Source organism: Dipodomys spectabilis, unplaced genomic scaffold, assembly GCF_019054845.1.
Source record: "Dipodomys spectabilis isolate Male_0828 unplaced genomic scaffold, ASM1905484v1 ptg000145l, whole genome shotgun sequence".
In the NCBI taxonomy this organism is placed as follows: domain Eukaryota; kingdom Metazoa; phylum Chordata; class Mammalia; order Rodentia; family Heteromyidae; genus Dipodomys; species Dipodomys spectabilis.
Genome location: NW_024870822.1, coordinates 25,848,487 through 25,869,472, shown reverse-complemented (window position 1 = coordinate 25,869,472; position 20,986 = coordinate 25,848,487). Strand labels below are relative to the sequence as shown.

Genomic DNA, 20,986 nt, shown 5'->3' with positions numbered 1-20,986 from the left:
CTTTATTCTGAACAGTATGGGAAAAAAGATCTGTAAAGATGAGGAGGTGAAAGAATAAACTGGGATTATTACTGAGATTAAATGCTTTTTATGTAAACACAATGCATACTGTATGTTCCATTCTTTTTATTTCATAGTAGAAACAAAACTATTCACTACCAGTAAGAGAACTAAAAATTTTTCCAGGGATGGTGAGACTTCCAGAAAGTAGATACCTTATGTTTATAAAATAATCTCCCTTCTATTTCTCTTGGTTGGACAGGCTGTAACAATATGCTGATGGGTATAAAGTCCCTGAAAATAGTGAAGAAGACAATGGACACAGACGGCTCTTGGATGAAAGATGCTGGCAGTGAGTCTGCGAAGGTGTATTTCCTAATTGGATCCAGAAACAATACTGTCTGGGAATTTGCAAACTTACGAGCATTCATGGAGGACAGCACCAAGCCAGCCCCACGGAAGCTAATTCTGCCTCTCTCCTGGCAGGGTTCAGGTCAAGTGGTCTACAAAGGCTTTCTATTTTTTCACAACCAAGCAACTTCTAATGAGATCATCAAATATAATCTACAGAAGAGGACCGTGGAAGACCGAATGCTGCTCCCAGGAGGGGCAGGGCGAGCGCTGGTTTACCAGCATTCTCTGTCCACTTACATTGACCTGGCTGTGGATGAGCATGGACTCTGGGCCATCCACTCCGGCCCAGGTATCCAAGGCCATTTGGTTCTCACAAAGATTGAGCCTGGCACACTTGGAGTGGAGCACTCATGGGACACACCATGCCAAAGCCAGGACGCGGAAGCCTCATTCCTCTTATGTGGGGTTCTTTACGTAGTCTATAGTTCTGGTGGCCAGGGCCCTCATCGCATCACATGCACCTATGATCCCCTGGGGACTATCAGGGAAGAGGATCTGCCCAACTTGATTTTCCCCAGGCGGCCAAGAACGCACTCCATGATCCATTACAACCCCAGGGATAAGCAGCTCTATGCATGGAATGAAGGAAACCAGATCATTTACAAACTCCAGACAAAGAGAAAGCTGCCTCTGTAATAGTGAACGGCCTCTAGGAGAGAGAGCAAAATGGCTGTCCAGGACACTGAAGCCACAACCCCTTGATGTAGTAGCATTTCTCTTATCACACCCAGGAATAGGTCTCGAAGAGTGAATATACGTATGTCTTTCCCAAATGTCACAGACTTAGCTAGTTTCCAGGAGCTTAGGAATTTTCAACATCTATTTTTCTTTCCCACCCCCAGTCCCCAAGGTGTCCTACCTTCTGAGCTTATTTCCAGCCTTCTTTTTCTGCTTTCCTTCATTTGTTATAAATCTGTCTCTCCTCCTCAAATAATCAGAATCCTGCCTCCCTCTGATACTTACTGGCTTTTTCTCCTCTGGCCTTTGATCAGGCTCAAATGCTTACAAACACCCTTTCAATTTTTTTTTATCCTACAGCTAAATTATTATTTCTTATTGACATTTATTTTCTTCTTTATTTGTGCTTTCCCCAAGTTGGTAGAGATAGTAATAGAGTAAGAACATGAACATTTTGAATGCTACTTTCTAATGACAACATCTGTACATTATTTTCCTTTCCAACCTTGTGAGATGTGTACAAGTCTTTACAAATTGCTGTGATGAGGAGAAATATGTAGGTGAGTTATTCAAAGTAGCACAACTGTAAAATTAAAGAGCTAGAAAATACCACAAATCTTTTGGTCTTTACATCACCCAAGGAAATATCAAATATGTATTATTTGTTCACCCCACCCTTTATAATCAATGTGTTCATTGGTTCAGCTTTAAAATAATAGTCTCTTCCTTTTGCCAAGTTTTTACATCTGCAAAATACCTTTTTATAGGTATTTCCTACAGAAACCCAGCCTGAGGGTAAAGACCCCCACCTCTAGCCTCATCTTGTCTTACTGTCATCTGCTCCTCTCTTTTTGGTTTAAATACAATAAAAATGACATTGAGCAAATAACCTCATCAAGTTGTATTTGCCTACATACCCTCAGCATCAATAACTTTCAGGGAGTACTGCCTGTGTTGAGTTTACTATGAACAATCCCCAACGCACAGAGGCTCTTAGTAAATATTCTGGAATCTGGAAGGAAGCCAGATAGCAGGCAAGTCATTCTGCCACAGCAGGCATGCTGTGTGGCTCAGAGGGCAGCCTGCCTCTCAAGAGGGGCTTCTTTAAAGTGTCTCCCATGTGTGTATGTGTCCAATTCAGCTGAGTTTGGGTCACAAGTGCAGGTTGCAGTGCCAGTCTGTGTCATGTGCTGAGACCTCTGTCTTTCCAGGTTGGTCACATGAGAGGACTTGCTTTGTATACTTGCAGCTGTTTCCCTGCCTTTGCCAAGCCTCAGTCAGGATCATAGGCATGAAGAGAGATTTCTTTTCCCTTATGGGAAACAGATCTTCAGCAAAATAGAATAGCCCAATCTATGGGTACTGTGTAATGACTCCCAGTTTAATGGAATGGCATAGAGAGCCCACATCTTTTGTGAAAAGAGGCAAGTATGAATGGGTCGATGAGGGGATAGTATTCTCTTTATAGGTCTGTGGCTATTACCTGCCCCATGGGTAAAGTCACATTACCTATTTCGCAAATACACAGAAAGCTGCTGCCTCACAATACAAGTTGGAATTACCAACCATATGTGCAGGAGGGATTTGTGTGTGTATAGTTCCTTTTGAGGAAGAGGAGAGTGTCTGTAATGTGCTGTCTGGCTTCCCTTTGGGATGTGCTTGCATTTGACAGATATGCAAGATACACCTGCCTCTAACCACTCACCCTGGTACCTTGAATTCCTGCACCTAGAATTCCTCTTTTGGGTCAACACAGTTTCTCCTGGAGGCTTCTGTTTATGCCCCTTTGCTTGACAGCATGCAGGCTTGCAAGCACCTTGGGTAAATTTCAGGTGTACATTTCCATTCTGGTGTCTTCTATTGGATTCCAATGAGCATCAATGTCTATGTGACCTACAGCAGTGATTATTAAATTTTGTGGCACATAAGAATCACCTTGAAAGCTTTTGAGAGTTTTAATATCCAGGTCACACTTCTATCCATTAAAGCAGACCCTCAGGAGGTTAAGATCCTCCCCCCTCCCCCTTCTATCCCCATTAGTATTTTTAAACCCCTTTCCCCAAGGTGGTTCCAAAATTCAAATAAGCTTGAGAACCAGTTACTTAATATATTTTAAAAAGTAATTGCTGCCTGTAACTGACATCTGAATTGAAACTCCTTGTACAACCACTTAAGGATAATAACAACAATAAAGCAATCATATAGTTCTAAAACAACTTAGCGTTTTCTAGGGGACCAAGGTAAAGGCAGCAAGTCTCTTGAGATAGCACATGTGGGATTTGGAAACACCCATGAACTCACATGAACTGTGGCAACAGGCTCCTTGTCAGAAAGTCCCTCTGCTGCTATTTTAAGGAAGTGAAAAGAAAACTGAAGAGTGTCCTGCTGTAACACAACTCTTGTGGGCCCCAGCTTTCCTGGCTGGCTTACTCCTTCTCTGTTGCTGGTCAGGTTCCTGCAGGGACTGACTACCGGTGTACTGTTTGCCAAGGCAACTTATGTTCCTTCACATGTACAAATCTCTGGGCACACTAGTACTTTCAGATCATTAGGGTTAATTTGGTTTGAAAAAAAAAAAAAGATGTGCCCCCATGGTCTGTCAACATTCTAGCTTACACAGAGGCCAGTCCTGTGGTGACTCCTGCCCCAACTGGGGACTATGCCAGAGTCCCCGATGTTACTGCCACTTGAAGCCCATGAGGGATTTTAATCAGCTAGCCTGAGCCATGGGTCCTGGGAGGCGCCAGCAGGGCAACTGGCAGCAAAACCTGAGGCTGCATACAGGGTAAATGCTAAACCCAGTCCTCCTTGATTTGAGAATTCATCACTAAAGCTTTTCTTGGGCCTAGGGTGCTGGGCACAGGAAGTGCTCCTGGTCCTTAGCCATTTTTCAAGATTGAGCACTGAGCTTTTTGCCACCAACCACTAGACACCTAGACCAGACACCTAGAGCACCTCATTTACATAGGGGAACCTGTCCTGGCTGGGCCTCTTCGCAGCTTGAAGGGAGACTACCCTTCCCAGATGCCCCTCAGTAGATGAATGGATCAAGAAAATGTGGTATATACACAATGGAATTCTATGCCTCCATCAGAAAGAATGACATTGCCCCATTTGTTAGGAAATGGAAAAACTTGGAAAAAATTATATTAAGTGAAGTAAGCCAGGCCCAAAGAAACGTAGGTCCCATGGTTTCCCTTATTTGTAATATCTAGTATATATATGAGTCAAGCGGAAAAGGTCAGATAATGTGATGTCAGGAAAATGAACCCTTAGATGTGTATTTTAATGTTTTTTTCTTTCATGCATGTGTTTCTAACACATTTATAAGATTATCTCTTTGTTGCTTTGTATGTCCCTCCCCCACAGTATAACCCTTGCTTTCACTATATTTGATGTCAGTATAACTTGTGGAGGAGATGGGGAAAAACCAGTTGTTTAAGGATACAGGTGGACCTGTTGCAACAATGAGAAGTACAAGTTGTCATGTCCAAAACGAACTTTACAATGTTGGTGGGGGGGGGGGGCTGGGGGGAGGGAGGAAGGAGAAGGATTGGGATTAGGGGGGGAGGGGGGAGGCTGGGAAGGGATGTGAAGGATAAACAAAGGAGGAGGCTGCAATGCTTGGTAAGAAATGTACACATTATCCTGCCCATGTAACTGTAACTCCTCTGTACAGTATGTTCACGAATAAAATTAAATTAAATTAAAAAAAAAAAAAAAAAAAAAAAAAAAAAAAAGAAGGGAGACTACAGCAAGCAGATGGGTCTGCGAGAGGGGCGTGGTCTGCACGAGGGAGGCGTGGTTCCACAGAGGGGCGTGGTCTGTCTTGGAGGGCGGGGCTTGAGGCGGGCTCGGGGGGGCGGGGCTTGACAGGTCGGTCCCAGAGGAACAGGAACCCGGTCGTCCGGGTCCCAGCGGGCGACCGCGACACCCCGGAGCGAGGAAGAGTGAGTGACAGCAGCGGGGCGGTCCCAGGGGAGGTCCCCTGGGTGAGAGAGTGACTCTCCCGGACGAGCCTCCCGCAGGGGTGGTCCCCGCCCCCGTCACGTGGACGCCGGCCCCGGGCAGCCGCTGGGCTGGTCGGTCCGCCAGTTCGTCAGTGTGGCCGGGAGCCGGGTCCTCTCAGGTTCCCGGGCGGGAGTCCGGACGCGGAGCGGCCGCGCACCTGAGCCGGTCGGAGAGAAGCCGCGGCCCTGCAGCCAGGTCAGTGCCCTCGGCCTGGGCTCGCCACGGTCCGGACTGGGCTCCCCGAGGTGGGCAATGCCTGCGGGGATCCGAGAACCAACCCAGGACGTGGGGCAAGGCGGGGTGTGGGGGGGGGGGCGCGAGGAGGCGCCTCTGCGGCAGACCTCCATCCCACCCTGGCCGGGGATCAGAGAGACCCTCCGCACCTCCTACAGGTGCCAGCCCGGCCCTGGAGCTGCTGGGGGCGGTCGGTTACCGCAGGAGTTCTGAGCCGGTAGATCGCAGGCTCAGCCTGGTTCCGGGAGCCAGCAGCTGAGTAAACTCCGGAGCCCAAGGTGGTAGGGAAGTTTGGGACTTGTTGTTTTTTTCCTTTTCCTTTCCCGAGGCTACTCTGTGTCACCGAGTCCGTGTGCAGGTACGAAGCGCCTTGGGCTGAAACCAGCGCTGCTCTGCCGTGGCTGGCCGTGCCACATGCCTTCTCCAAAGGCTCCAAGCCGCCGTGCAGTGCAGGACTGGGAATGGTCCTATGTGAAATGGGTTCTCTTCCCTTCTAGCATGCCTCCGCTCCAGGCCCACTGTGTTTCCTCTAATAAATAAGATTATTTATTAAAATGGGAGGACTGCCCAGGTTTGTGCAGGATTGAAACAGGCATTCTAGCCAGTACATATATATACATACACACACACACACACACACACACACATATATATATATATATATATATATATATATATATATATATATTAAAGAGCATCTGGATCTTGGATTTAGATGCATTCCCATATTTTGGTCTACTTCCTTTCTCATCATCTCCGTCCTCCCCTCTTTCTTAATTGTATTACAGAACGGGCATGTTTGTTATTTATGGTGTATTTTGCAAAGTTCGGTGTTTCCACTGCAGAAACGTAGTTGGTCACAGAGAGCATTTAGTTCCACTCTGCGATTATTGTTAGTTTGTGGAAAATACTAAATGTGACCCGATTTAGAAATTATTTCCCTCTTGGGCTTGAGAGAGGCAGCTCATTTGTATTGTGTTTATGTTTATATTTTTAAATTACTTTTGAAGTGGGAGGCGGGGATTTGTGAGTCTTTTATTGCTTTCTCTGGAATTTTACTTCAGGACTGGGCTTACAGGCTTGGGCATTGCCTGGGGGTAACGGGGAGCCCTCGAATCCAAGAACTGCACAGAGTGTGTGGTGGGGAGCCAGTGCTTCTCTAAACTCCCTGTTTGGGTGGCGGGGTGGTGGGTGAGTGCTGAGGATTGAACCTTGGGGATTTAACACATTCTAGGCCATTTCTGGACCATTGAACTATATCCCTAGCCCTTATATAGCATATTTTAGCTAGTAGTAGAAGTTCTTTGAGATTTGGTAATGTGGCCATTATTAGCTTATTGCTACTTAGGAAAAACATTGAATGTTTGATCCCTATGGGGATGGTCAAGGCCAATATGCTATGATTTTAAGATTGAGTGGAATGAAATAAATGAAAAAAGGCAGGGACAAAGTTGTGGAAGTTCCTTTAGTCTTTTATATGAACAGGGAAAATTTGAGATAATTGTAACAATGCGTGACATATATTTGGGACGGAAGGGGTTTCTCTTGGATTTCTCCCAGCAGAGAAAGATAAAGGTGATGTGAGCAAGGCAAGCTAGGACCACTCCTGAGAAGTGGCCAGTGGTCCACCTTGGCTCCCATAACAGCTGGTAGATTAAAAAAAAAAAAAAAAAGCTAGTGATACAGATAGAACATGGTCTCAGCTGGCCATGAAGGCCAGGTGCCACGGTCTGGACTTCAAAAGCAAGGGAGTCAATATTGAATATTGATTTAGGGTTCTTTGAACTTCTCAAAGTCAGAGACCTTGGCCCTTGGCCTTTGTTAGTCCCACAGAAAAAAACAGTAAATATTTGTGGAATGAGCCATTTGAGGCCACCTGAGAAAGCAGCATTTCTCAATCTTTTATCATAGGCCTGAGAATCACCTGAAATCTCAAGTGCAGATTTTCGTTCAGTAGGTCAGAGGTGGGACCTGCATTTCTGCCTGGGAAGGTACCTATGACGAGAGTGTGGGTTAGTAGTATTCAGGCTGTCTTGGTCTCAGAATTACTTGGGGGAGCTTTGTGGAACTTGTCAGCTTAACTAGGTCTGGGATGATTTTCGAATTTCTACTCTACTGTTCTGACTAATATCTCAGGTGGGGAAGGCTTTGGGGGAAACAGTGATCAAAGAGAGAAAGCAAGTGGGGAAACTGGAACGCCAATTCAGGTTACATGAGATGAGATGGGGCCTTTGGGGGGACAGGGCTGAGAGGATGGTGACATGAGGACAAGAGAAGTGATTTTGGAAAGATAGAATGCACAGGCAGGAGGTGTCAGTCACTGGACTGATTGGACAGGACAGTATCTGAGGAGAGAGGGCCAATTTGGGGACACTTCAACTTTGGGCATGAGGTATGATGTGCTCCTTAGGAACTGGTCCTTTGGTGGATCCTATAAGGCAGTGGAGGAGAAGGAAGCATGAATTCAAACATAACAAATATTTATTAAGCCTCACAGGTTGTGCATTCCATACAAGATGTGACTGACAGCCAGCACTTGGTGTGGGGACAACTAAGCTGAACCTCTTGGCAGCTTTGATTTTTCTTGAGTCACTGTTTTTCCTGCTTCCTCCTTCCTTCAGGGAGTGCCACTTCCCTTGGCCTTATGTTTCCAAGCATCCTTCTTTCATTTTCAGTACTAATGGCATCTGTGTGTCTGCCTTTTCACGGAATCTAGGGAAAGTGAACTGTATCCCTTTATTTGTGTTTTTGTTTTTATTAATTTAGTTATGGTAGTTCTGAGGTTTAACTCAAGTCTTTGAGCTTGCTAGATGGACACTCTACCACTTAAGTCCCATCCCAAGCCCTTTATACTTTATTTTTCAGATAGGGTCTTGGTTTTTGTTTTTGTTGTTGTTGTTGTTGTTTGTTTTGTTTTGTCTTTGTTAAACGCCAATCTTGGACCCTGATCTTCCTATTCTACCTTACATTTCTCTTGTAGTGTAATTTGAGTTACAGGTCTGTGCTAGGTTTCATATAGACTTTTTTAGACTTCTTTGTTTCGTTTTCTTTCTGTAATGCTGAGGATTGAACTAAGCTTGAGTTCAAGCCTTGAGCTTGCTAGATAGGCACTCTACCACTTGAGCTAGGCCTCCAGCACCTTTTCATCCCCTTCCTTCCTATTTTTTTGTGTGCCTGTAATGAGGTTTAAACTCAGGGCCTTACTGGCCACTCTACTACTTAAGCTATACTTTCAGCGAGGTATTTTTACTGGTTAACTGGGGGTAGAGTCTCTTGGGCTTTTTTTTTTTTTTCTTTTTTGCCTAGGCTGGCTTCAAGCCACGGTCTTCAGATCTCTGCTTTGTGAGTAGTTAGGATTATAGATATGAGCCATTAGCACCTGCTGCCTTAGTTATTTTTTAGATGGGTCTTGCTTTCTTCCTGATGGACCTGGGTGTGTCCCTTCATTCCTAGACATGGCAGGTGCATACCACTATCCCTAGCAATTGAACTTCCCCACTAGCTGGGACTGTGCCCAGACATTGATTAGGATGGATTCTCTCTAACTTTTCTATCCATGCTGGCTTCCTACTGCAATCCATAATCCCAATATTTACCCAGGTCCCCCTCTCTCAAAAAAATGCACCCCTATGTACAATTATGATATCCCATCTCTGTCTTCTAATAACAAGGATTACAGGCTTGAGCCACAGTGCCCTAGCACCCTTAAAGACTTTTAAAGCTAGTTTTGTTGGACCTTGTAGAGTTCCCTAGGAAGTCTATATTCTTACCCCTCACACATCTGGTAAACACTCTTCTCGGAGACACTGTCTTAGAGAAGTCTACTGAGCTTTAGGAGTTCCTAGGGACTACTGACTCCAAGTCTTGTCTTCAACAAATTTATGATGTCTCTTGGCTTTAAGGTCATTGGCTTGGTGCTCCTTGGTAGTTCTTGCTTTTATTTGCTGACCTAGTCACATATACACATTTATGCACACTGAGAGCTGGGCATTCATTGTGCATGATGTCTTTAATTCCCCATTCTATGTTGTATAGAATGTTGTGGCCTCTGTTAACACATCAGTAGACACAGATGGGATAAATTGCTCAGTGAAGCCAGGCACCAGTGATGCATGCCTGTAATCCTAGCTACTCAGGAGGCTGAGATCTGAGGATCAAGGTTCAAAGCCAGCCCAAGCAGGAAAGGCTGTGAGACTCTTATCTCCAATAAACCACTAGAAAACCAGAAGTGGCGCTGTGGCTCAAGTGGTAGAGCACTTGCCTTGAGCTGAAGAGCTCAGGGACATCACCCAGGCCCAGAGTTCAAGCCCCACGACAGACAAAAAAAGAAAAACAAAGAAAAAAAGAAAAAAGAAAGAAAAGAATTGCTCAATGATAAGAGAAAGTATAACATTCTTCTGTGACCGTTAATGCTATGTATAGGCTGGCCCTAACTTAGCTGCATTTCCACTGTTTCCCAAACTGAGAGATCAATAAACAGTTCTTTTCTTTGGTGCCTCTTCTTGGAAATACCTGTTATTTCTGCTATGCAACTCTTATTACTCCTTCAGGATGCAGATTAAATTCTTGAAATCCCCTGACCCTCATGTCATTTTTACTCTTTTCCTCTAATATGATATGCATATTGCAATAAATACAAATTTCTGCAGCATCCCCTGGCCATTTTAATTGACATCTCTATCTACATTCTGAGATTCTTTCAGGATTCATCACACTTGACCTATGTCATCAAGTGTGTACGTGTATAGTATACACATGTATGACATGTGTGTATCATACATATATCATACGTAAACCTGGCTGGCTTTTCATTGTTTGCCTCAGTGAAGAGGGAAGGGGACAAGTTATTTTGTGTGGAAGAGGGAAGGATCAAGAGCAGAAGTTGAAAGACAAGGAGCAAGAACAGGCCCAAGGAGAAGTGGCCTGCATGATGAGAGTCTCCAAGGAGGAACACTTGGAGAGGAGAAGCTGGAGTCTTGGGCTGGGGAGAAATGGTAGAAGACTCTGAGTGTGGTGGTGTTCATCTGTAGTTCTCTTCAATCAAGATGGTAAGGCAGAGGCATCACTTTAGTCCATGAATTTGAGATTAGTCTGGGCAACACAGTGGGGCCTGGTCAAATTAAAAATTAAAAAAATAAAAAAATAAACTTGAGGGGCTGGGAAGGTAGCTCAGCGGTAGAGTGCATGCCTTGCAAGCATGAAGCCCTGGGTTCGATTCCTCAGCACCACATAAACAGAAAAAGCAGGAAGTGGTGCTGTGGCTCCAGTGGTAGAGCACTAGCCTTGAGCTGAAGAGCTGAGGGACAGTGCCCAGACCCAGAGTTCAGGCCCCATGACCGACAAAAAACAAACAAACAAAAAAAAATAAACTTGATTCTGATGACATTGACGGTTTCCAAATATGAGAAAGCCATGGTGCTAGTGTCTTTTCAGGAAGCTTCTGGGCTATGAAGGGCAGGTGAGAGGGTTGGAGAGGGAATTCTTGTGAGGACAGGTCATAATAAGCCTCCTTCCAGGCTGGGAAGGTGGCTCAGTGGTAGAGTGCTTGCCTTGCATGTATGAGGCCCTGGGTTCGATTCCTCAGCACCACATAAGCAAAAAGAAAAAAAGCCGAAAGTAGTGCTGTGGCTCAAGTGGTAGAGCGCTAGTCTTCAGCTGAAGAGCTGAAGGACAGCGCCCAGGCCCAGAGTTCAGGCCCCACGACCGGACAAAAAAAAACAACAAAAAACCAATCATAATAAGCCTCCTTCCATGGAGGAAGTTTAGGACCTAAATCAAGGCAGTGGTACTAGGGCTAGAGAGGAGGGAACAGAGATGGGTGAGCTTGCCAAGAAATCCAGCAGGATTTGGTGACTGATTGGATTTGAGGGAAAGAGAAAGGCATCCAACTGGACATTGACATTTTGTGCTTGTTTGCTTGGAGAAGAATGAGGCAATTGTGAGTAGCCTGAGAGCATGGAGGAGCTTGCTGGAAGGGGAAAGGAAAATGAGGGTAGTTGATTCATGTGGGAATCAGAAGGGAGTCTTGGGTCATTTCTTGCTTGTCCTTTATGTTTTTACTGACAAAGATGGTAAAGCCCAAAGCAACCTGCCCAAGGTTACTCCTCTCTTAATGGCAGACCCAGGCCTCCTGGCCTTGTGGCCTAGGGCTCTAGTATCTGTAGCCCCGTAAGTTTGTCCAGAGAGCTGTCAGAAGGTCCAGATGGAGATTCCATTAGGCAGCAAAAAATGGGAATGCAACCAAATTGGGGTGAATTCATTTGCAAAACAACCAGGTCTGGATCCATATGAGTCAGAGACTCAGAGGAAGTATCTACTGGCGGCCAAGGCTGATGGGGCCTGAAGGCCCAGAAGGCCTCTTTTTTATCCAGTGGCCTTCTTATATGTGAGGCTGATGAGGTAGGACATACGTTTTTGTTTTTGTTTTTGTTTTTTAAACTAGTATTAGAAGTCTTACGGTGTGCTCATTGGTGCCTATGTCTAGTAACCAGGTTTTTCTAAGGAATGCAACCATCAATTTGATAGTATCCTGGAAAGGTATATTCCAAGAAGCAAACCCTCCTTTATTCTCTCCAGAGAGACTTGGAGGAATCCATTCATCAGTTCATGAGATATTGCTTGGATAGTGATAGAGTGGAGATAGGAGCAAGGGGTTGGGGATGCTATAGGGAGCTGGGGAAGGCACCAGCCTTGAGGGCTTCCTGTAGCCAGAGGCCTTGTAGAAACAGGAGAGTCAGGTATCCATCCAGATGACTAAGTGCCACATCTGTTAGAGGAGATGAGCACAGTTCCTCTATATTCCCTATTGATGTCCAGGGTCTCAGTGGCTCTGAGGCTGGGGTTTCCTTTGCCTCCTCACCCCTTCCTTCTGTACCCATCTGGGTTCCTCAGCCTTTAGCCTTCTAGGACACTGTCTTGCCTTTACCCTAGCGTATACCCTAGCATAGGGGTCATTTCAATTGCTAAGGTAGAGCTAGGTTACTATATGTGAAACATTTAGATTGTCTCCTGGCATGTAGTAGTTGCCAAACAAAAAGGCACAAGGACTATTGGAATTCAGTTTTGAGAGAAAACTTGCTAAACCTCTGTGCCATTTCTTGCCAGTTTCTCTGTTATCTTGTTTCCGATGTTGTATGTATGTATGTATGTATGTATGTATATATGTGGGCATGTTGTTTTCTCATAGAGATTGGAATGAGAGAGAGAGAGACAGAGACAGAGAGAGACAGAGAGGAGGGAGGGAGGGAGAGAGAGAGAGAGAGAGAGAGAGAGAGAGAGAGAGAGAGAGAGAGAAAGGAAAAGAGAGAGCAGTATAGGAGCCAAGAGGAGAGATCTGATGTATTGACTCCTACTAAAGGAAAAGAAAGGGAGTAGAGCCCTACCTTATGCTAAGACCCAAAGTGGCTTACCTCTGAGTGGATTACCTCTGTTCCTTGCATGTACACAGGAAAATTTCTTCCTCCAAACATAAAGCCGTTTGATGGATAGCCAGCTCAATGCTGGACTGCCCTCATGAAGACAACAGAAGCCTCGGTAGGCCCCATAGAAAGCTTTTCTGAAGAGAGGGTAGATGGCATTGACAAAGGCTTTCTGGGGATCCACTGAGGATCCTGTGCATGCTAGGCAAGTATTTACCATTGAGCCACAGCCTAGCCCAGGAAATAGACTTTTAAAGGTTCCAGGATATTTAATTTATTCATTTTATTTTAAAATATTGTCCAAATGGATGCTTTTGAGAGTGAAAGGAGGTAAGTGAATGCTAAAGTTTAGCTGCATCCTGAATGATGGGACTGCTCAGCAAATGGGAACATGTGGCATCAGGCTCAGTGTTCCACTCTGTGAATCCTGTGAGCAGCAGGGGCAAGCAAAGGGAGAAGGGAGAGGAGAGTGGATTGACGCTGGCACAGGGAGGAGGAAAGCTGGAATGTGACTGAGGATGGGAATGGCAGGTTCTTCTCACTCATTACCAGAGTGAAGGAATAGTCCTTGGCTCTGACACCTGACCTTGACTGGATGTCATGAAGCTTTGTTATATAAGCTCTTCCTGAGATCAGCCAAGACATCTGGTTCTTCAATGCAATACTGCTCACCTGGTAACAGCAACAACAGCCCTGCGTGTCTGTCTAGGTTTTCACTGTGCTGCGGCTGACTGGTGCTCCACAATACCCCAGGCAGGGATTATTCTACTTCTGGAGAGAAGGAAACTGCCTCCTCATACCCACCCCACCCCACTTATTCCTTCATGGAATAAGGCAGCAGGCCTTTCCATCATGGGAGCTTGGCCTCCCTGTCCCTTGGGGACCCAGAGAGCTCTAGAATGGGGCTTTGGATTAAGCATTCCTCCATTTAAATCCAGGAACTATACAGGCACTCTGTTGCTGCATTGAGCAAGTCTTTTTAACCTTTCTGGACTTTAAATTTCTCATCTGTTTAATGGCTTAGCAATAATAAGCCTTCTTTGGTTGTTAAGAAGATTAGATGAGATGATGTAATCAATGTTGACTACAGTACTTGGCATATCGTAGTAACCAATAAATGATATTATCACCATTTTTGGACTCAGGAAGCCTGAAAACAACATTTTATCAAGAGAATGGATTTGTGCTGTTCAGAGGGCACACCATGAGATTTCAAGAGAGAAAAGTATTTCCTAGGCCTCTAGATATGACTACAGGGTGGTCAAGTGTTCAGGACAAGGGCAGAGCATAGAGCTTAGAGTCCAAACCAACTCATTGAGACTTGTCAAGGTAAGTTCAGAGTCCTACTCTTCTCACTAAAATCAATTTGTGTGTATCCTACTTTCCAAATGGGAAGACTTACATAAATTGGCTTCCATGGCTATATTAATGAGAATTCTGAGTTTAGGACTTGGTAGGGGATCTTTTCTCTGGTTATACCTTGAAGCAAGAAAAAAAGAGGGAGCACTAATGCTACAGAACTGGGGTGCTTGTCCTGTGAATGTGGAAGGACCTGAGAACAGACAGGAAGACACAGGGATGTCATTGCGATTTTCAGGTGGAGGAGGGGGCTACCACATTTGGTGTTTTTTCTAGAGGGAACAGGTAAGGAACTATGATACTGACAGTAGAGGTCATTTAAGACAGGGCAGATTTTAGTCCAAAATGATCTGAGAAATTCTAGATAACTCAGGTTTGTCTCTAGAACCAAGAAGCTGTCTTACACTTTCCAAATAGTGTTAACTAGAAAAGAGTTGGTGAAATCATAGGAGAGGCAGGGTGTGCTGAAAAGTTATAGGTCTAACTAAAAGGCCTGCAGGATTTTCACAGAGTAGGCTTGGTGGATCAATTGGGACTAGATCCTAAGGAGTGAGTACCAGAGTTACTTTTCATGTGAGGGAGGAAGAGAATATCAAGGGATCTCTGGGCAATTAAATGTCATGAGTTAAGGGCATAAAGTTTTCCTATGTATGTTAACAGGTTGGCACCAAGTGATAATGCAGAAACTTAGACTCTGCCTGTTGTTAAAAGATGATCAGAGAGGTTATAACTAAAGGATGGGGAAGACTTGATGCTAAACTAAGAAGCAGAATTTTATCCTGCTGGTGGTGGGGACTAATTGGTGCCTTCTGAGAAGAGACAACGTGCAACAAATGTTGGGTGGCATGAAGGTGGGAGGCTAGGAGAGGATAGCCTTAAAGCTTCTGTCCCAACTCATAGTCTTGAGCATCTCACTTAATGACAGGGATCAGGACAGAAGAAAGGCTATGTGGCTAGGCCTTTGTGGGCTATGGGTTTGTTCCAAGGCAATAAACCTCAAGGAATAGGTTACTGTGTTCATTCTTTGCAGATGCCTCTCTTGGCCCAACCACCTGACGGAGGTGTTAGACTCATGGACCAACTGGGAAGATTGTGTGAATATAGCTTTCTGATACGTGGAAAGCCAGAGGATGTGGCCTGGGGCACTGGGTTTTCTGCATTCCAGAGGGTATGGCAGGTGTAGAAGGGAACGAGGACTTTGTGACCAGCGACACTGGACTTTCACCATCCAGTAGATAATAGGGTTTAGAAGGAAGTGATCCAGGGGGAACCTGGTGACAAGACAGAGCAGTCTGACTGTCTCAGTCTGGGCCACAGAGGAGCTTCAATAAGAGGCAAGGAAAGGCTGTGGGCACTAGGGCTTTATTCAAATAGGCTGAGGTTTTGGGTGGGGTACAGTGGATGGAGAGATGGAAAGTGCTGTGGTTAAGCTATTTGGATGCTAAGGGGCATCTGGGTGGTGGGGAGGGAACCTAGAAGCCCCAAAGTCAGAACTTTGGCTCACAGGGTCTGGGAACATTCCTAACATTTTTGGATCCTAGGAAGAACATAATTCCTAAGTATTCCAGACTTATACTAGGCTCAGTCACTAAATAATTTTCAGACCATCTTCTGTTCTGAGAATTATAAAGGTGGGCACATGAACTAAGATCTGCCCCCTGCCTAGATGGAACATGGAAGGTACCCCTCACTCAAAAACAGAGCACTCTGTATGGAAAGTAGCCAGCAGGTTGCTTGGAACAGAGAGGTCAGTGAGGTCAAATAGAGCACTAGAAATGGACTCACCATGCCTTAAACATGAAACAGTCTTGTTTTAGTCATTCATCATTCTTTCAGGCTTTTAGCTAAGTAGGAAACAGACTCCAAAAGGTACATACTTTTCCCAAGGTTTCTAGGTGACAAGTAGCTGAATTACACCAATGTCCAGACTACCTGATCCTGAACTAGTGTGCCCCACACTCTTATTTTGCCTTTAGAGTTGAGATTATGCAGTGACCATTATATGGAAGACTTTTAAAACATCATAGTGAAGTAGGAAGGCAGCCAGCATGTGTTAGACCACTTTAACTTTAGAAGGCAGGTGGACATCCATTCCAGCACAACTGGAACATCTAGCTCCACTTTTTCATGGAATCATAGAAACTATCAACCCCTGCCTGTTATCGGGGGTAATTTCTGCTTTCTTAGCTAAATTCCTTCCTGAAACAATATTAGAATGGGACAAAGTAACCTTGGGGTTCTATCATTTATACCAAAAGCGTCTCAGCTTTAGCTACTTTTTCACTTTATATCTTCAACTGTTTGGGAGCTCAAGGTGTCAGTCCTTAAGGATGTGTGTGAGTATTACTCAAGACTGGGTTGGAAGGGTGTGATGAGGGATGAGAGTCAGAGAAAGCTGGGCAGTAGCCAAGGTGGGACTGTGGGGGTGGAGAGGAGGGGCTGACACAGCTCAGTGAGCATTAGCTGAGAGCCTGACCATGCTGGGGTATAGAGTGGGTGCTAGGATACCTACATGAAAAGACAGCATTGTCTCCACGGATGGCATGTTCAGGCTGTGAGCAGGTGGGTGTTGGTGGGAGCTGCCTTCTCAATTTGAGGAACTTTGTTATCCTGTATCTTGTAGAACCAGACAGTCATTTATTGCTGAGCAGGTTTGTAGTGGGTCCCATCCTGTGTTCGGTCTGATATTCCTGGAGCTCAGAACCTAGATCCATCCCTGCAGGCAATACCTTGCTTCTGTCCTCAGAATAGACCTGCCTGCTCCCAGAATTCTTTTTTTTTGGGTCCGGTCCTGGGGCCTGAACTCTGGGCCTGGGCGCTGTCCCTCAGCTCTTCAGCTCAAGGCTAGCGCTCTACCACTTGAGTCACAGCGCCACTTCTGGGTTTTTTTCTTTTTTGCCTATGTGGTGCTGAGGAATCGAACCCAGGGCCTCAGGCATGCAAGGCAAGCGCTCTACCACTGAGCCACCTTCCCAGCCCCCAGAATTCTTAATGGGAACCTTTCTCTCAGCACAGAGAGAGTTTTAGAACATCTGCTAGGGAGGTAATAAAAACCACTGAGAACCAGGTGCTGGTAGTCACACCTGCAATCTTATCTACCCAGGAAGCTGTGATCTCAGGATCACAGTGTGAATCCAGCCCAATCAGGAAAGTCCACAGGACTCTTATCTTCAGCTAACTATCAGAAAGCCACAAGTAGAACCAGAGGCTCAAGTAGTTAGAGGGCTAGCCTTGGGCACAAAAGTTCAGGAATAGTCCCTAGGCCCTGAGTCTAAGCCCTGGGATGAGCACACAAAAGGAAAGAAAAGTAGAGATGTCCACTATTCAGAGTGGGAAGGTGAAGTAGTGTCTGGGCTGCTGTGATTCAGATCTTATGCTAGCAGTACACTTCAGGAGGAGAAAGTCCAGTCTCATCCTACCAACTAATAAGGAACAAAAAATAAAATAAAATAATAGACCTGTTAAATGATCCTCTCGTGTCAGAAATTCAGTTATCAAATGTCACATGTACTTGTATTTAACAGAAAATTTTAGATCGTGACAATCGAATGAGAAATGGCGTTCATGAGAAGGATTCTATAAACTACTCGAGAAACACATGCCATTACATCACTAACACACATTGTGGGAACTTTCCCTAAGTAATTCCAGGAATAATTGATTGCCTGTTGTCCAGCTTGACTTGCACTATCCTAGAACAATGATAGGGACACTGGTACAACTTGACTTTTCTCAAAGCCATCTCTGGATTTAGTGTGGGCACTCTTGATAACAGTGAATAGGACAGAGGCTAAAAAGCCAGCCATGAATGTGGTCAGGACTTGGCTCTTCTCTCTAAACCCAAACAGCTCAACTTCAGGTTTAGCCTAAATGATGGAGGCCTCTGATGCATTTCCCCAGTTGTGACTTTGTTGCCTCCCCTGACCATCATAAACTTGGCCTGCTCACTAAGAAGGGCTAGCTGGTAAGACTCTGGGGAAGAAGCTGAGGAAGGCTCCAGGGACCTGTAAGAGTGAGCATGTGTGCTGTAGGAGACTTCCAGCTCTGGAAGGTCTGATGCCCTTGCTGTCTTTCCATGAAGTACTGCTAAGAATACCCAGAAAACTTGAACATGTGCGCTATGTTTAAACTCTTGTAACCCCAGGGTTTGCCTGTGTTGGGGATGATCACAAAAGATTTGGCTGCGTCTCAAACATGATAATGTTTTTGCTAATTCTAATATTTAGGCTGTGATGAGGAGTCTTTGCCAAATCCATCTTCTGTGGTTGCACAACTAGGGACAAGACTCTGGTAGGGAGAGAGGGTGTTGCACATTTCTAGGGTAAGTACTGAGCTGGTTGATCTGTTCAGTCTTCTATCTCTGGCCAGCCCTGTGTGAAGCAAGTATAGTATTTCTGTTATATATAACCTGAGAGGATAATGTATATTACTTGAGGTTAAAAAATAAGTAGGCCTCTGACTTCCCTATTAATTCATCTGTTGAAATCTTAACCTGCAAAGTGTTGGTATTATGAAGTAGGGATTTGGGGAGATGATTAGGTCCTGAGAGTGGAACCTTTTGAACGAGATTAGTCCTCTAATAAAGCAGGCCTGAGGGAGCGACCTAGTCTCTTCTATCATGTGAGGACATAGCTCAGAGCTACATAGGGCATATAATGAGACAGGGGTTCTCATGAGACATTTATCAGATACCTATCAGAGCCTTGATTTTAGATATCCCAACCTCCTGAACTAAGAGAAATAAACTTGTTTATAAGCTACCTACCCAAACTGTTCAATTGTCCTTGGTAAAGGACAGACAGGAACTCAGTTTATGTAATTTTTGTTACTGCAACCCCAAACAGACCCAGCCTGGACTCCTTCTGCTGTATCTGGTTCCTCTTACTCTTTGGGAGAAATATCCTCCATGTACTTGTAAGAAAGGGGCCTGAGAAGGTTCAGGACTGGGTTGGAGTGAGAAGTAGTATTTTTAGGACCTGTTGAGTCATGCTAGCCTCTATACCTTTCACTACTTCCTTTGAGGCTGAGGACATTTTAGGGTACCTTCTGTTGGGGAATAAAGGCTCTATTGAAATAAAGGTAAAGAAGAATGGATTAAAAACTCCCAGAATATTTTTAGACATTTATACTCCCTTGATACCTGAGAAGCTTTCAGGAGCAATATGTCTTTAACACCCGGGGAGGGGATAAGCTTGCACAGTACTGCTACCTCAAGGTTTGTCTTTGGTTTATGGCAGCATGTGTAACACTGGGGGATTTCTGGGTCACTTGTCTTGGGAAAGTCCCTAAACCACCCTCTGGCTTCAGAGCTCTGGAGCAGGGAGATGATCTGAGTGACAAGGGTCTGTGACTGGTAAGCTGAGGTTAGGGGATAATAAGCCCTGCCCACTCTCCCCTGTCCCCATAATCTGGAGTGGTGAGTGGTTTAAAGAAAAGCAGACAAGCCAGGCACCGGTGACTCACGCCTGTAATCCTAGCTACTCCGGAGGCTGAGATCTGAGGATCAAGGTTCAAAGCCAACGTGGGCAGGAAAGTCTGTGAGACTCTTCTCTCCAATTAACCACCAGAAAACCAGAAGTGGCAATGTGGCTCAAGTGGTAGAGTGCTAGCCTTGAGCTGAAGAGCTGAGGGACAGCGCCCAGGCCCAGAATTGAAACCCCATGACCACCACCACCACCACCAACAACAACAACAAAAAGAAAAGCAGACATTGCTCTGAGCTCTTGGGCTGTTGAATGAAGCTTGATCACTGGTCATTTGTGTGGTCTTAGGTTTTTCTTATCTTAACATCCTGATGTCTAACCTTGCTCCCCAGGAATGATTCAAATGAGAAATGGCTTACAAAGAATACAGGTAAAAAGATGAGAACACCTGCTTTTACCTGACTATTGTAAAAACAAAAAAAGAGGCACCAGTCTCCCTTGTGCTGGGAGAAAGAGCAACACTGGTGGGTCAGATTAGAAATCAATAGCTCTGGAGAAAAGATAGTACCCCCCCCAACCCCCATACCTATTCCTGTATCCATGATCAGATGAGGGTCTGTATGAATTTGCAAAGCTTCCAAAACAAAGTACTACAGAACAGGGGGATCAAATGGTAGAAATTCATTTTCTCATAATTTTGGAGGCCAAAAATCCAAGATCTAGCACTGACAGAGTTGATTTCTTGTGAGGCCTCTCGGCTTGTAAGCATCTTCTTTCTGTGTCTTCACATGTCTTTCCTTTGTGACCATCCATGCCTGTCCTAATCTATTATTATAAGAACACCAGTTATATTGGCCTAGGTTTCCTTCTAATCTAATGATGAGTCCTACCTTTAAAAATTATCCTGTTTCCAAATATGGCCACATTCTAAAGTACTGAGGACTTACTAAAGGACTTCAATTTAAAACAATTTTGGGGAGACACAATTCAACCTATTATAGAGCCTTAGTGAACAAGGTTCAGTGTCTTGGTAAAGGACAGACAGGAACTCACTGCTGTCCTACAAAGCTAAGAACGAGGTAGACCCAGTGATAGAGGAAGCTTGATAGGCCTTGTTTCATGGCTCACCCAGAAAAGGCTGGGGGCCAAGCTGTTTTCCTGCAATGTGTATTTTGTACAGTGTCTTCATCTGTCTCCTATGTGGCTCTGCGTGTTCCATTAAGACAGAGCTGCTAATTCCCTTTTCTAGCCCAGGCCTTCAGGAGAAGCCTCCTTATCTTCTGACAGAGGCAGGAGCCAAGTTGCTGACAATGTACACAGGCTGGTCTTTGAGAAAATGTATTGGTTCCTCTGTGTGTGTGTGTGTGTGTGTGTGTGTGTGTGTGTGTGTGTGTGATTTTTTTTTCCAGCTATGATCTCACTATATTGCCCAGGCTAGTCCAGAAATAC

General features: G+C 45.0%; 2 protein-coding genes across 3 annotated transcripts in view; both read left to right on the top strand.

Annotated features, from left to right (window-relative positions):
- Olfml1 (olfactomedin like 1) overlaps positions 1-12,628 on the top strand; it is a 46,650-nt gene extending 34,022 nt beyond the window's left edge. The window contains exons 3-4 of one of the 2 annotated variants that reach the window (XM_042691370.1): positions 263-1,064; positions 12,584-12,628. In XM_042691370.1, coding sequence (XP_042547304.1) covers positions 263-1,050 — 788 coding nt within the window. In that variant the 3' untranslated portion in view covers positions 1,051-1,064; positions 12,584-12,628. Of the gene's footprint in view, positions 1-262; positions 1,982-12,583 lie in introns of those variants that run through there. The other variant, XM_042691369.1, reaches the window with a different exon arrangement.
- The window catches only part of Ppfibp2 (PPFIA binding protein 2), a 137,543-nt gene continuing 121,746 nt past the window's right edge, over positions 5,190-20,986 (top strand). Inside the window, exon 1 of the mRNA XM_042691364.1 lies at positions 5,190-5,298. The gene's annotated coding sequence lies outside the window, so the exon portion shown is untranslated. The remainder of the gene's footprint in view (positions 5,299-20,986) is intronic.